Raw genomic sequence first — 17664 nt, forward strand, 5'->3', positions numbered from 1 at the left:
TTATGGACACATACATATCAACATGATTCTATGTGACTTAGAATTATTATTAAATTTCATACTGTTCAAAGATTTTTGTCTAATAAAATTCATGTATTAAATATTTTACTTCTTAAATGTTGTTGTCATTAAGGCGTGCAGTGAGTACTACGGCAAGCACTCTTTGCTAAAGAAGCAAGAATGGATCGATATGCAATTGAATAGGAAGAAGTAAATAATAAATGCCTGTGTGAACTACAAATACCTCAGCTGTGCAGAAGTTATTTCATTCATGTTCTTTAAATCATTAATTGTAATGAAATACCTAGGCCACAAACAGTTCTTCATGAAACAAAAGACCATCTAAGAATAAAAAATTTGACAATGATGGGAAAAAGATTGCTCAGCTAAATAAATGGAGTAACGTAATAGTCCTGTACTTAAAAACAGCATATCTCTCTGTAATCTGTTTTTCTTTTCTTTTTACTAGTTTGAAGTTTTCCATTATACAACAAATACTAACTAGATTTTTTTAAATGTGAATATATTTCATTTTCTCTGAAACTCTCCATAATCACAGCACTCTAAAATTTTTCAGTGTGGTTATCACTTGTTTAACATCCTTATAAGTTTAAAAATATAGTAGAAGGGGAATGTTTTTCTTTCTTTCCTTTTGAACAGCTAATTTTTTTAATTTCCAGATTTATTGTTCTTTAATGACTTAACACTGCCTTTCAGGATGGAAAATATATTTCTCATTAAATTTCTGCCTCCAAAACTTCAAAGAAACTACTAGTGTTCCCCTCTCTCTCTTCAGAGAGCAATGAAGTGAAATAAATGATAAACTTTCTTGATAAGAGAAGTGTTCATATATTAAGAGTTTTGACACTTGAAATTGTAACATTTGAGTATATCTAGGAGCAGCCTGCCCAGGTCCCCTTCAGTCCTTCTCTCAGACAGGAGCACTCTTTCCCCCAATAAATATATTCTGCTCTTAAAAAAATTAACTAAGATCCTGAAAGTAACATTCACTGCAAATGTCATAGCATATTGATGTGGGATCCTATTTATCCTTTTATCATCCACAAAATGAACTCATGCTTAGCCCCCAAATATAGCACTGAGTGTTTTTTATGCTAGTCCAGGTCCAAGCTATCCCTCCACTATGTTGCTCCATGAGTGTATCTCAGGAGGAAGAAAATAATCACAGAAACAACCCACCTCGAAGTAACTATTAGCTATATGCACACATAAAATTATGGTTAAAGTGTTTTCCTCTGTATTGAACACTATTACCAACCAATTCTTATATTTGCATACTTATTCATTCAATAAGCATTTACTAAACATATAGACTGTGTGCTATTATATCATATGAAAATATTTAATTCAAAGAACTCTAATGGATATAAATCTATTTTATATGTTGTTAATATTATTATTTGAAGGGGAATAATCACACTTGCTTTCCCTTTGTTGCCTAAAAAATATAAAATAAGTAATACTTCCTCATCCTTTCCAAATTTCTGCCTACCACCTTCTCTTCCATTCATGATTTCTATAACAAGTTAGAAAAGTAATTGTGCAAAATTGCTGTAAAAATACTGCTTTGATTCCATGCAAAAAGTTTTGAAGTGCTTATAGCCATAATGGATAAACTGAACTATCTGAATCACTTACCTTTTCTGAGCTGTATTACCCTCAAATATGGTATTTACTTATTTGCTAAGTATATTTGGCTTCTAAAATAAAATGAAAATTATATCCAAGTTGAGTGGATTTGAATAGTAAATGCATCCTTGAATAAAAAATATTTGACATAAAATTATTCATCTTTCTCTGTAAAATATATTACTAAAATATAAAATATAAGTCTGTCAAGTTATATACCCAATAGTACCGTATTATCTTCTTTCTGTCACTATAAGTGTTGAAACATGTTTATAATTTATATATACTTACAAATGTTACTGTAGACCCATTAGCTATGTTTTGGAGTGCCTTTCTCATAGAAGATTATCATGGTGATATTAATAAAAAGCATAGGTTAGAGAATACCACACATTTCATTAAGTGCTGTATCATTCAAGGTTCAAATCAAATGCTATCTCTCTCAAAACCTTCTCCTATTCCCTCCTCCCCACCCAGATGTCTTCTCATATCCCCCCGAAAACCCACTGCAATTTATTTTTTCATCTCTCGTGGTTATCATGTTTTCATAATGTGTCATAATGTCCTGAATATATATCTTCTCTTCCATGATATTTTGCTCATAGAATAAAAAGACTGCTACATATTTTCATTCTTAACTTTAAGTATCAGAGTACTTTACAAATACTGGTTATCAATGAAACATTTTGGCTCTTTTTTATTTTTAATGTTAGCCCTTTATGGTACAACCCATCTATTTTAATAGGTTTAATGTTTTTTTACCTTTGCTACTCAAAAATAAGCTATAAGTTCTTTTTTTTTTTTTTTTTTTTTTGCGGAACCGGGGATTGAACTCAGGCCCTTGCGCTTGCCAGGGAAGCGCTTATTCCACTGAGCCATCTCCCTGGCCCGCTATAAGATCTTTTGAGGCCTGTGACAATCTTCTAATACTTTTATGCTCCCAGAATTCTTGACATAATACTTTTATGCTAAAAGGAAGTACTCAGTTAAATTTTACCACAGGATTATCTAAGAAACATTTCAGAACATAACTAGCAGCCATCTTCCATTCAGATGAATCAGATCCCATAAAATTTGCTTACCATAGCATTGAAATTTGTATGATCCCCTTTCCTATTTCGAATCTGAATACAAGAGAGTGGTAAATTCAGTCCTACACCAGTGGCCAGATTTCTTAGGTCAGCAGCATTGTATTCCCCACGCAATAACAAACTGTTATTATCAGAGCCAAGTCCCAGAGAGGCTCGATAGAAATACGTCTGAGAAAGTCTTTCCACTGTAGTGACATCTATTGTGGCTGACTTCATGCAAGGGTTAGAAGCTACCTGCCTCCTAGGCCTCCAATCCTCTGGAGTGTGACAGCCCCTCTGAGAGCAAGAGACTAGACTCTGGCTCAACTTGATACATATGAAAAAAATTAAACACCCCAGAAATAAAAAAGAAATGCAGGCCAGGGCAATTACTAAATACAAGTTCTGAGCAGTAAGCTGCCCTCCTGGTTCCCAGGCATCTTCAAAGTCTGGAAGGATCTGTGGTGTAAAATTATTCAGTAGCACACCAAGAAGAACAGAGGAGGAAAGCGGTGGGTCTCCATGGTCCTGAACTACCACCATCACCCTTTGTTTAACTGCATCAGTAGGAAGAACAAAGCGTGCAGTCCGGAGCTCTCCCATACTGGCTGAAATTCTGAACAGGCTAATATCAGAAGCCTGAGAGATGTGGTAGGAGAGCCAGGCATTGGAACCACTGTCGGCATCCTCTGCTACCACTTTTGTAACCAAGTGTCCAGTTCTGGCAGAGCGGGGCACAATTTCTACAGGAATTGAACCATTTCTGGGCAGAGGAAACAAGATAACTGGAGCATTGTCATTCTTGTCCACCACAAACAAGTTCACAGTCACTGTTGCACTTCTAGAAGGAATGCCACTATCCCTGCCTTCGACTTGAAAACTAAATCCCCTGAGTTGTTCAAAGTCAAAGGAAGTTTTGGCAGTGATCACACCACTGGATGGTTCCACTGTCACCAAGCTCATGGCTGGCATCCCTTCAGAGCTAATATCCAACAACTTATAAAAGACAAGACCATTCTTCCCCAAGTCTAGGTCCTGTGCAAACACCTGACCTAGAGAAGCCCCAGGTCCATTGTTTTCAGCCACAAAAATTTCCTGTTGAGGTTGAGGAAATCTTGGTGTATTGTCATTCACATCAGCAACCGACACAGTGAGTGTTCTTTGGGTGCTGAGTGGAGGTGAGCCACCATCTAAGGCAGTAATTAGGACCTGGTATTCACTCATCTGCTCCCGGTCCAGGGGCCCATTAGTCAGTAAACTGTAGTAGTTGTCAAAAGAAGCCTTCAGCTGAAAAGGTCCTCTGCTAGATATACTACAAACGACTCTACCATTGGGACCATGGTCCTCATCCTTTATACTAAGTAGGGCAATCACTGTACCAGGGGCAGCATCCTCAGGTACAGGGCTGGAGAGAGTCATGAAATGCACCTCCGGGGCATGGTCATTCACGTCAGTGACTTCCACCAGCAGTTTGGCAGTGCTCGATAAACCAAACGCTCCTTCATCCCTCGCCTCGATGTATGCCTCCAACAGTACTTCAGGTGCACCAAGGGAAGCAGCTAGCCGCACCTCCCCACTTCTAGGGTGCACATGAAAAAGATGTCGCAGCTCTGCTCTAGTGCTATTGCTTAGGGAGTACCAGACTTCTCCATTAGAGCCTTCATCTGGATCTGAGGCCTGCACTTGGAATAATACTGTCCCATGGGGAGCGGTCTCTGGAACCTTGGTGCGATACACGGAGTGTTCAAACACAGGCGCGTTGTCATTTGTGTCCACCACGGTGATGGTGACTTGTGCATCTCCGGAGAGCGCGGGCAGCCCGCTGTCCAGAGCTGTGAGCACTAGCAGATGAGTAGCACTCTGCTCGCGATCCAGCGCTTTCTGCAATATCAACTCTGGATATTCGCTGCCATCAACCCGCAACCCCATGTCCAGGCGAAAGTGCTGGTTGGGACTTAGGCTGTAGCTTAACACCCCGTTGCTTCCCACGTCTGCATCTTGTGCATTCGGAAGAGTAAAGCGAGCTCCGGGTGTCAGGAACTCCGGGATGAGCAGCTGCAGGTCGCCAGCAGGGAAGAGAGGCGAGTTGTCATTGGTGTCCAGGACGTGGACGTGCACCTTGTGCAGCTCTAGTGGGTCCTCGAATATTAGTTCATATGTCAAGATACAGGCAGCTTTGGTCGCGCACAGCCTCTCGCGGTCCACCGGCTCTCGGACCACCAAGCTACCGCTGCTTTGGTCCACCTCGAAGTAAGGCTCTCTGTAGCTGGAAAGGAAGCGAAAGTTTCGCACGGATAGAGCGGCTGCTGGCAGTTTCAAGTCCGCGGCTACATTAGCTACTGCTACGCCCCGTTCGGTCTCCTCCGGTACCGAGTACTCCAGCTGTACCGCGGTGGCGCCGCAGGAGACCCACAAACACAGAACCACCACCCTCCAGCCCACCATCCTCCCTTTCGGCGTCCACGCTCCCACAGCGGCGATCTGGAACCATGCTCCGGACTGGAGAGCACGAGCCTCCAGGAGGAGCGAGCTCTGCGGGCTGTGCCGCTGAGGGATGCTAAGTTCCGCCTCCGGGCTGTGGGAACCTCCTGGGGCTGGCGGGCTAACAGCCGGGTTGCGAGGTTGGAGGCTTGGCAGCCGTCTGGGAGAGGAGAGTCGGCCCGGTACGGGGAAGCAGCGCCGCCTAGGGGTGCAGAACCGAGGTAAACAGCCTGGGAAAGCGCCGTCTGCAGGCTGGGTTGCAGAGACCTCGCCCCAAGACCGAGGGCGGTGGGTGGGGGACGACAAGGAAAACGCCCGCACGGGGAAACTAACGCGTCTCTCTTTAAACGGTTTCATAAGACAACGCCCTGGGACTGCCCGCGTCTCATCCTACACCACCTATTTATGAAGACTCCTGATAAAGGGGCGAAGCATTGCTGGGCCCCGCCCACCGGCTGTTAGACAGTGGTCGCGTCGAGTCCCATGGGTTCCTACACGATGACCTCCTGCATTGCCCGCCCCGGGGGAGGAACTCTGCGTAGAAGCGCGGGGCGGAGACTGCCAAGGCGGACCAATGAACGTGACCGACCACGCCTTATAAACCCCCAAGGAAGGGCAGAGGCTTTTTCTCTGCGGGATTCCCAGGCTCTCCGCTGCGATAAGGAGGGAGCAAGTAGGGCAATCTACCCATTTTAAACTTTCTGCACACTCTGAGATAGCAGGAAAAGAATAAAACGAAACAAAAACTAGTGAGTGCAAGGCTTATGATTCTATGCTCTGCTTTTCTGCGAGACCGTAGTTTCTTCCTCACTGTACTGTGCAAGTGTTGTGCAAGCAGCTCTAGACTCTGGGTGGAAGAGATAAATCGGTCGATTCCAAGAACCAGAAACTCCAGAACACTGCCAACATGTGGGAAACAATGTACTTTTGTGCAAATTCATTCTGTAAATATTTAGAAAAAGTAGCCAGCAAAGTAGATATCCATGCTTTCTCTAAATTAGTGTTTGTTTGTTTGTTGCCAGGGATCAAACTCAGGACCTTGCAGTTGCCAGGCAGTCTAAATTTGTTTTTAATTATGTCTCACACACAAATTGTGACAGAGATTAATTTTATGAGAAAAATCTCTTCATCACAATAAACACCTAGAAATTCCACCTAACAACCTACAAGGAGCTGCTTTCCTTAAAAGTCACGCTGAACAGACTGATTAACTATATAAACACTAAATTCCTCACTCAAGCCTGTCTTTTAATTCAGTTGAAATATTCCAAGCCCTCTTTTTTAACTAGGTGAAACATGTAGGCTAATTATACAATTCTCTCAACTTTTCTGCGTGCTTGAAATATTTATTTTATTTATCTGGTAGTGGGAAATTGAACCTAGGGCCTCATAGTGAGCTACAGTCTCTGCTCTTTTTTTCCTACTTGATACAGGTTCTCACTAAATTGCCCAACTGAACCTCAAATTTAATATCCTGCTTCAACTCCCAAATAGGTAGACTTACAGGCATGTGCTGCCACACTCAGCTTATTTGGATATTTTTATAGTATTTTTGAATTGCTGATTAAGATAGTGGGGAGAACAACTCCAACATTCTCCTCTTAAAACCAAAGTGGAATTGGTAACTCCAGTGTTCACTGAGAGGCAATTTCTTCCCCTGAATATCACAACCTATTTCTTGTTTCTTCCAAGGAACTAGAAAGATCACGATGTAACACAAGGCAATATAAATAGGGTCTAACTGGTTTTCTTTGGTGATTAAGGAACTAAGTCTCAAACAAAATTAAAGCAGAGACATGTACCATGAGGTAGTTGTGAGAGTAGACATAATTTGGAGATCTTACTAGGATGTGAAATTGCTTATATAAATTGATTTTTTTTGTGTGTGGAACCAGGGATTGAACTCTGACCCTTGTGCTTGCCAGGGAAGCACTTATTCCACTGAGCCATCTCCCCGGCCCCAAAAAGTGAATTTATTCCTTACCTAATTTTAAAACCAAAGTGAATTATTTGCTTCAGTGCCAGAGATTAAGGTTTGTACATCTGTGTCTTAATTTAATACTGTAAACTAAAGTAACTGCTTTGGGATGCATGATTATTCTTTCCACTTTTCCTTTTGCATCAGATGAAATACACCTGGAGAGATGTACCAACTTTTGGAAGGCATCTTAATTTAAGATTTTCAGTCAAGCCTCCAATTATGTAACAGGTTTAGTAATTTTGAGCAGGGCAATACATGTGGGCATAACTGGAAGGGTGAGGAAAAGAGAAAACTCACGGAGAAATACCATTAATATCTTCATAAAAACTCCTCATTCACACACTTCTCAGATTTTGAGCTTTCCTTTTACTCAGTTCTCTATTTAAACCACCACCGATGTCTATTTTCAGAGGCTTTTATTTGTGTCAAGAATTCAGTAGCACCCACTTATTGGGATCTGTTTTACACACATCTCCCTAACTCTAGGTATAACATTGCATTCTTACTCAAATAAATTTGGATTTGTACAAAAGTACTATTTAAAAGAAAAGATATCACAAAAGATGAAGAAAGCCAAAGATTTTTTCTTTGGATAAAGTGACCAGATAAACATTAAAGTCCTAAATTAACCAAACTTCTCTTCAGCAGAACTTGTAGTTACTAATATTCCAGTTTGTCCTTTTTTGCAATTCTCCATAGGTTTCTCCTAATTCAGGAATTTCCAAGCTTCTATTTAAACACAGGTATAACTTTAAATGAAAAGTATGCAAAAACATAATCCTAATTTCTGCCTGGAATTTATTGCCAAGTTACTCTCATAAAGTCCTTCCATTAAACTTATACTTCAGCTGTAAATTCAGGATTTCTAGCCATATCACACAAGTTTTTACTAAAGATCTTGAAGCCAAAGAAGAACATGGTAAATATGACACCCACCAAAGAGCCTGTCAACAAAAGAATATTGTACTTCAAACAAGATTTTCTTTGTGGTTAAGATCATACCCCAGGAGAATATTAAGTACTACGGAAATTAAATTAACAGGATAGTTACATCATATTAAACAAATTTTAATCCAGTATAACAGTTTAACTATGCCCAAATCAAGCCTAACAGAGTGAGCGTTCCCCAGAGAATAGACACTTATCATTAGATTTTTGTCTCTCACACTTCCAGGATCCTCTTATATCATTTTTATTAAACCTTTAGTCAATAATAAAGTACTACAGAATATCTTTGTGAGATTTCTACTATCAAGGAATTAGTTTTTCTCCATTACATACTCTCTAAAACATCTTGGGCCTTTCTTCATGAATGTACACTTTCATTCTAGAATGTATTTGCTGAGCACCTTTTATAATCATGTGCCAATTTCTCAAAAACTACCTTTGCATGAAAAGTCTTTGAGGGCCAGCCAAATAGCTCAGGAGACTAAAGCACCTGTTTAGACAAGCACAGGGACCGGAGTTACATCCCTGTGTCGTTCTAGCTCCACCCCCAGGGCGCATAGAAAGGACAACTGAGACTGGGCATGGTAGTGCACACCTGTAATACCAGCACTTGAGAGGCTAAAAACAGGAGGCTCAGACTACAAGTCCAATCTATGTAGCGAGACCTCATAGTCCCTGTACTAAAATACATTTTTAAAAGGTCTTTGTTCTAGTCCAGCTTTAAATGTGATCTTCAAAACTTAAAAAGACATACTCCAGGGTGGTCAGTCAGCTCCAAAAAGAGATCTGGATCATTCATTCTAAATATTAAATATGTGGTAATAGTATCCAAATTTGCTGTCTTATAGTCAGAGAAAACCAGTCCCACTGCCCATTGCTGGCCTTGATCTAACACTGGCTAAAAACAACTTATATTTACATTGCTAGAAATTGAGATTTTTATTTTTTCTCTCAGTATTTCAGAAATTATGACTTTGTATTTTACCTTTTGCACTTTTATTTTGTTCATCTTTTTGAGGACATTTATTAGAAGTACATGGGATCTCATTTTTTAATTTCATTGTGTATGTGTTTTAAAACTGTATTTTTCAAATTGCATTAAACTCTTTGCTATTTCAGATTTATTCTTCTTAATCTTCTAAAGTATTTGTTCTTGTTCTTGAATATATACTAGCATAGCCTGTTCACAGACTTTCTCTTTTCAGTGTGGCATTAATTTCTGAGATAATTTTATATTTTCTTCCATATATTTAATGGATTGCGCCAGCTCACTTTTCATAAATTTTGTGACATTTTCCTTTTTATCCTTGAACTTGAACTCTGTTTTAAGTTTGTTGTTCTTTGAGGCTATTTAACATTAAATTTAGGGAAGAGAATGAGGGAAAATATTTGCAAACCATACATTTGATAGTAGGTTAATATCCAACTCAGTAGTAAGAAAACAAATTTAAAAATGGGCAAAGAGGATAGTGTGATACTTAACTGACTGTGTCAATTTGAGTAAGAGAAACCCAACTAAATTGGATCAACATAGTACTGGGTGTGCAAGATCCATCCTTTGGAGGATTGTCTCCAGAACAGTATAAAATGGAAATGAAGAATGAACACTTCCTTTTGCTTCTTTGGAGGAACTCCAGTCTTCATCTTTACCTGAAACAATGTCTCCTGTCTTCCAGGGAAGACCCTTCAGCCTTCAGCACAAACTTTTCAGCCTTCCATCAAAGACACTTCAGTCTCCTGATAAACTCCCTCAGGACACTACTGGGCTCCAGGCCTTCCTCTGGATCCATCAGATATCCAGAATGCACACAGCCCTTTTATACTCTTCCACATCTGATTCTGTGGGTAGCCAGTGAAAGTCAATCTTGTAAAGTTTTATATATTTGAACAACTTGCATTAAATCTTTTTCTCTAGCAAGCACAGACTGATACTGATGGGAATGTAGCTCAATGGCACAGCACAGTCCCTGAGTTTAACCTTAGCATCATAATAAAGAAACAAGAGAGGGAGAGGGAGAACAGAAGAGGGGAATAGTCAGGAAGGAGTAAGGGAGAGTAAGAAAACCAAAAAGGTCATAGGATTTGAATAGACACTTTTCAATAAAAGACACTATGAAAAATGCTCAAAATCACTGATTATAAGAAAAATTCAAGGCTGATACAGGAGAATTGCTATAAGTTCAAAGCCAGCCTGGGCTACAAAGCAAGTTGATGCTTTAGTGAGACTACCCTACCCATCCACTCTCCTGAGAGTCATGCTCACCCACATCCCACACCCCTACCAACACTGAAGAGTGAGGAAGAACATTGGGAGCTTTAAAAATGATAAAAGGGAGGAGCAAAAAGCAATCTCAGACCTCTAGCCCAACCAAAACAAGGCCATAAGGCAAGGTCATAGAAGAACTTGGGAGTCACACACCTGAAATTTCTGAGATTATAGCAACTGTTACAAACAACTTCATCAGACTATGAAAAAATCAGATCAGAAACAACCTCTCAGGTAAAACAGGAAATGATAACAACCATGAAAAAAATTGTTCAATACATCTAAGGAAGACATAGATTAAAAAGATTTAAAAGAAATAATAGAAACCTGAAATGAATAATACAGGAAAGAACTAGAATGAATGAAACCAATTCAAACAACTATCCAAGACATTTAGAATTCCATGGCATCCCCCACCATGCCAGCCCCACACCCAGAGCAACCTGAGACAGGGATTGAGACTGGGTGTGGTGGCACACACCTATAATCCCAGCTCTTTGGAGATTGAAAAAAAAGGAGGATCACTATAAGTCCAATCTGTGTAGTGAGAACCTGTAGACTTTGTACTAAATTTTAAAAAAAAGAATTCCATGAAAAGCTGACAAGATCACATGAATGAAACTGAAGATACACTTTCAGACCTTGAAGATAACATTGCAACTAGTGAACGCAAGAGGAAAAATCTCTTAAAAATAACAAGGAACCAGGAAATAACAATCCAATATGTTCAATATTATGCAAACTGTTATAGCCTGTGCAATTGATTCCAATTTTGTAACTCTGTATGCTTCCACTGTAACTTTATTAACTGTTATAACCTGACATAGGTGCCACCCATCTTGTTCTGTATGCGCCATTCTAAATGCTGTAACTTTCTACTGTGCCCTTTCTCTACTTGAGAACCTGCAGTTGGGCCTTTCTCACACTGCCCTTTTGTGCACACCTGAATCTATTTTTGGCCCAATGCCCTGATCTCGCCCTTGTTCCCAACTACAAACTGTACCCACCACTGCACTTGTTATTGTTCATTAGAAACAGGTAATTTTTCAACTGTAGCCCCAAGATAAACCCTTGAGGTCAGCTTTTATGTTTTATTGGCTTAAATACCCACTTCATTTTGTAACCAGAATGGGCATTGTATTATACATTTCTGTACATGTCCACTGTAACTTTATTAATGAGGATTGTTTGGTATAAGCTGACAACTTCAACTCCATCTTGATGGCTCAAGCCATTCATCAGACCTCTGAACACAGTTTGTTAATGTTCAAACCATTCCTTTGTTCTAAACCACAGTGCGTCAGAGGTTGAGATCTGAACTATTTTTACCCCAGAGTACTCCACACAATATGTCCTGTGATCAACACCGAACCATAAATTGTAATTATTTGTTCCTAAAATTGTATGTAATCTATTTTCCTGAAAGTGGACACTGACCCCTGTGCTGCATTCCCTTGCACTCGAATCATAAGACCTCCCCTTTGCGATTTTCAGCCTTAAAAACCCTTGTCTCTCCCCTCCTGGGCGCGCACCTCAGCATCTTGCTGGGGTGTCTGCCACTGGGTACCAGCTAAAATAAAGCACTTCTTTAACTTTTGGACTTGCCTCATTGTCATCTGATTTTTGAGTTACAACACAAACAAAAACAATATAGGACAAATAGGTATCAAGGAAACAGTTGCAGTTAATACAAATTATATAAAAGCATTGTTTGCAGAAGCAGTAGCAGAACATTTCCCAGCCATAGGGAAAGAATCTTACATACAGTTAAGAGAGGCATACAGAGCTCCAGCTAGCCAATACCAAAATAAATCTTCACCCAGATACATAATAATCAAGATCCAAGAGATTGAACAAAGGAACAGAATATTAAAAGGTCTTGGAGAGAAAAAAAACAAATCACTTATAATGGAAAGCCCATCAGAATCATGGCAGATATTGAAAGACATATGATGAAATCACGAACTTGGAGTGAGATATTTGAGGTCCTGAAAGAAAAAATCTTCCAACCCAGAATGATATACCCTAAATAACTCTCAGTTTTAATGGAGAGGTAAAATACTTCCATGACAAAGAAGAGCTGATGTAATTCATGACAACCAAAACAACCCTAGAAAGAGTACTGACATATTTTAAAAAGAGACAAAGACAATGACAACTTCAAGAACAATAGATAATCACTGAGCACATCAAGCAATTAAGCACTACAGTAGGAAAACAACATGACAAAGATAAGCCAATACATATCAGTTACAACCATCAATGTAAATGGGCTCAATTCATCAATCAATAGAAGAAGATGGGCAGAGTGGATCAAGAAACAAAATCCAACAAGGTTTGGATGCTGCAAACAAGAAACACACTAAACCCAAAAAGAAATTAATAGATTGAACATCAAAGGATGGTAAACAATACAGCATATGACAGGAGAAAAAAAGGAGACATAACTATTCTGATTGCTGACAATATCAACTTCAAACCAAAAATCATTCAAAGAGATAGGAAGGTTACTATATATTTGTTAGACGAAAACTGCAAGCACAAGAGATAATAGTTATAAATACACATGCACCCAATGCAGGAGCACCCAATGATAGAAGATAAATTTTAATAGACATCAAAAATCAAATGACCAATATGTAATTTGACTGGAGGACTTTAATACTTCTTTAATAAAAGAGGTAGATCAACTATGCAATAAATCAGCAAAAAAATAACAATACTAATCCAAACTTATGAAGAAGTGGATTTAGTAGGCCTTTACAGAGTATTCCAACCAAAAATATCAGAATACAAATTCTACTCAGCTTCTCACAGGACATTCTGCAAAATACACCATATGCTAGCACATAGAGCATGTTTAAACAAGTACAAAGGAATCAAAATTATCCCATGTATATTATCTGACCATAGTGCAATGAAACTGGAAATTATTGACAAAAGGAAAAGCAAAACCCCATAAACACATGGAAATTATATAACATCCTCCTGAACAAGCAATAGGTCACAGATGAAATTAAAAAACAGATTAAACAATATTTACAATCAAATGAAAATGCACATACAACTTACCAGAACCTGTGCGATGCAATGTAAGCTGTTTTAAGAGGGAAATGTATAGCATTAAATTCTCACATCAGGAAAGCAGAACAAGCCCCAATAAATAATCTGATGCACCAAAAGTTCCTAGAAAAAGAAGAGGAAGTCAAGTTGAAAACCTAAAGAAGGTAGGAAATTATAAAGTTTAGATCAGAAAGTAATGCAATAGAGATGAAGAAAACAGTACAAAGAATTAATGAGTCCAAGAGTTGGCTTGTTGAAAGAATGAATAAAATTGATTAGCCCCTAGTCAACCTCACAAAAGAGGGGCTAGAGAGATACCTCAGCGGTCTAAGCACCTACCTGGCAAGCACAAGGTCCCAAGTTTGACCACCTGTACTGCATGCGATACCAACCTTGGAACACTGGGTACATTGTGCCAGCACCAAAACAAGGTATGGTGGCACACACTTGTAATCCCAACACTGGGGAGGCTAAGACAGGAAGGTCATTATGATTCTCAACTGCACAGTGGGATCCAGTATAAATCATTTTTTTTAAAAAAGGAAAGAAAGAAGTCAAAATCATACAATAAGGAATGAAAAGGGTAAAATCACTATACCTTATAGAAGTTCAGAAGATCATCAATACCTATTTACAATACCTGTACTCTCACAGGATGGAAACCACAGAAGAAATGGAAGGATACCTAGATACATATGAATTACCAAAGCTGGATCAAGAAGATATAAAAATACCAAATAACAGAACATGAGTGAATGAAATGGAAAATGTAATTTTAAAAAAACTACCAACAAAGAAAATCAAAGGTCCTGATGGATTCACAGCTAAATTCTACAAGAAATTTAGAGACAACTAATGGCAACTCTTCTCAAACTCTTCAATGAAATTGAAAGCAAAGCAACTCTCCCAAACTCATTCCTACAGGAAAGTATTATACTTTCCTGTATAATAAAAAAGTATTATACTTTCCTGTATAATTCATACTTTCTCTGATACGAAAACCAGAGAAGTACCCAACCATAAAAAGAGAATTATAGGCCAATCTCCTTACTACAAATAGATTCAAAAGTTCTCAATCAAATACTAGCAAACAGCATGCAGCAAATCATTGAGATTATATGTCATGAATAAATGGAATTCATCCAAGGAATGCAGGGATGGTTCAACATACACAAATCCATGAATGTAATACACCGAATCAAGAGAGCCAGAGGCAAAAAACGTATGATCATCTCAATCAATGCAGAAAAGGCTTTTGACAAAGTCCAATATTCATTCATGATAAAACCCTACAGAGAATCAGAATAGATGGTCTTTACCTCAACCTATTGAAGCCATCTATGAGAAACCAACAGCCAACCTCGTACTAAATGAAAAAAAAAATTGAAAGCCTTCACTTTAAAATAAAAACAAGACACTATCACTACTCTTTTTCAATATAATTCTAAAACATTAGCCAGAGCTATTAGGTAAGAGAAAGAAATAAAAGGAATAAGGATTGGAAAGTGAAAGAAAAAGCATTTTTTGCAGATGACATGATACTGTACATAAAATACCACAATAACTCCACTCAGAGACTTGTAGATTTAAATATCGTATTCACTACTGTAGCAGGATATGAAGCCAACACTCAAAAACCAATAGTATTTCTATACCTAAACAATGAAGGCACCAAAAGAGAAATTATGGAAACCATGCTTTTCACAATACCACCTAAAAAATGAAATACTTAGGAATCAGTCTCACATAGGAAGTAAAAGATGTATACAGTAAAAATTACATTATGTTGAAAAACAGTCTGAAGAGGACTTCAGAAAAATGCAAAGATATTCAATATAGTTCTGGAATCATTAGCTAGAGCCGTTAAACAAGTGAGAGAAATAAATATAACAAGAATAGATAAAGAACAAGTTAAATTATCATTATTTGTAGATGACATGATACTTTACTTGGATGACCCACAAAGCTCCACCATGAAGCTACTAGAATTAATACACAAATTCAGTAGCATAGCAAGATACAAAGTCAATAACCAAAACTCAAAAGCATTCCTCTACACAGATAACAAATACACTGAGAGGGAAATTAGAGAAATGACAGCTTTTACTACAGCACCAAGGAAAATGAAACACTTAGAAATTAACTAAAGAAGTCAAAGATCTATTCAATGAAAATTACAGTACTCTGAAAAAAGAGATTGTAGAGGATTTCAGAAAATTGAAACATATTCCCTGCTCCAGGATAGGAAGAACACACTTTGTGAAGATGGCCATACTCCCAAAATTGTTATACAGATTTAATGCAGTCCCTATCAAAATTCTACCAACATACCTCACAGACCTAGAGAAATCATTCCTAAAATTTATTTGTAACCAGCAAAGACCTAGAATAGCAAGGACAATCCTGGGCAACAAGACAAGGCAAGAGGCATTACAATTCTTGACTTGGAAGTATATTACAAAGCTACTGTGATAAAATCAGCATGGTATTAGAAAAAAAATAGACCTGAGGATCAGTGGAATAGATTAGAAGATGAAGAAGCAAGTAGAGAGACCCAGTCCTAGCCCAGGTCCCCTGAGTGTGTGGGAGAGTTTCCTGCTACCCTGTGACAGCAGGACCAGACCCAGGACAGGCACAGCATGGGCCGGACCCTCTAACACCCCCTTGGGAAAAACCCCACCACTCCGCAGACCTCCCCCACCCCATCCGTGGAGAAGGAATTTCTGCTGCATTCCGGGAACCTCCAGACCCAGTCCTAGCCCAGGGCGGTGAGTATGTGGGAGAGCTTCCAGCTACCCTGCACCGGCGGGACCAGTCCCAGGCCAGGCGCAGCGTGGGCTGGACCCTCTCCCACCCCCTTGGAACAACGCCCACCACTCCGCAGACCTCCCCCACCCCACCCGCCGAGTAGAAATCTCTGCCGCTTTCGGGAACCCCCAGACCCAGTACTAACCCAAGTCCTGTGAGTGTGTGGGAGAGCTTCCTCTTCCCTCTACTTCACCTTGCCCCCTCCAGGCACAGCTCAGGCCTGGCATACACTCCTGGGGTGTAATTCTGCAGCTTCGATCCCTGCAGAGAGTGTAGAGGATAGATCCACCCAGCTAGTCCAAGAGCAGAACATCTTGCCACAGGAGCACAACAGTTTCACCCTCAAGGGCAGCAGCAGGAAGGAGCTGAGCACAGCAGCCAGACCCAAGCCAGATGCAGCTGGATAAGTCCAAACTTTGTACAACTGCACCTGAACTTCAGTACATGAGAAGGCTATAACTACAGGAAAGATCTACAACAAAGGTCAGAAGACAGTGCTACACAAAATGGCAAGAAGGAAAAAAATGCAACCTCAGAACCCAAGCCCACCCATAACAAGTGCAGAGGACACTAACACAGAACAAATTGGAAATCACACAGTTGAAAGCAATGAATCAACGGCTTCTGAAATAAAGAAACAGCTGCAGAAAGATATAGAGGACCTCAGATTGGAAATTTAAAAAAAACACCTGAATTAATATCATCTGCACTAAAGAATCAAATGCAGAAACATATGGAAGAAACCCAGTGCCCACCCAGAACAAGTGCGGAGGACACGACCTCAGGTCAAATGCATGAAATAATAGCGTTGATAGAAATAAGCAAGAGCAGAAAGATACAGAGGAAATCAGAGCACAATTCTTTTCTGATATAAAAAAAAGAACTCTCAGAACTCATAGCATCTGAAGTAAAGAAGCAACTACAGAAACATAGGGAGGAAACACAATCTGAAAAAAACACTACAGTAAGAGAATTTATAACTGCTTCTAAAGAAGATATTGATAAAAATACAGAGATTAGAAAAATGATGGATTCCTTGAAGGAGCAATACGGGAAAGAAATAGATCACATGAAGCAGAGTCAAAGAGATATAGAGGAAATTAAAATCTCAATCACAAGCTTGCAAAACCGTTTAAGTGAATGTGAAGACAGAGTTTCAGATCTTGATGCTGGTGCAGTTAGTGAAAAGGTAAGAAAGGATCTCTTAAAAACGAGGATGCAGGAAAGAAAAATCCATCACATGCAAGATGATGCAAAGATGAACAATGTGAGACTAATAGGCATTAATGAGAAAGAAAGAGTCAACACAAATGACATTAAAAAAATATGGGCAGAAGTAATAGCAGAAAACTTCCCAAATATGAGGAAACAATCTGACATTCAGGTAACTGAAGCAC

The 17664-nt window shown here is 39.2% G+C and overlaps 2 protein-coding genes across 4 annotated transcripts in view; both read right to left on the reverse strand.

The window, feature by feature from the left end:
- Positions 1 to 17664, reverse strand: part of LOC101587656 (protocadherin alpha-C2) — a 195838-nt gene that overhangs the window by 103485 nt on the left and 74689 nt on the right. The window contains exon 1 of one of the 3 annotated variants that reach the window (XM_004643869.2): positions 2733 to 5271. The exons of the other annotated variants lie outside the window; for them this stretch is intronic. Coding sequence (XP_004643926.1) covers positions 2733 to 5165 — 2433 coding nt within the window. The 5' untranslated portion in view covers positions 5166 to 5271. Of the gene's footprint in view, positions 1 to 2732; positions 5272 to 17664 lie in introns of those variants that run through there. 3 annotated transcript variants of the gene reach the window in all.
- Positions 5693 to 17664, reverse strand: part of LOC101575530 (protocadherin alpha-12) — a 67957-nt gene continuing 55985 nt past the window's right edge. The window contains 1 exon segment of the mRNA XM_004648875.1: positions 5693 to 5854. Coding sequence (XP_004648932.1) covers positions 5693 to 5854 — 162 coding nt within the window.

The sequence above is a fragment of the Octodon degus genome, unplaced genomic scaffold (genome assembly GCF_000260255.1).
Source record: "Octodon degus isolate 3935 unplaced genomic scaffold, OctDeg1.0 scaffold00185, whole genome shotgun sequence".
Lineage (NCBI taxonomy): Eukaryota > Metazoa > Chordata > Mammalia > Rodentia > Octodontidae > Octodon > Octodon degus.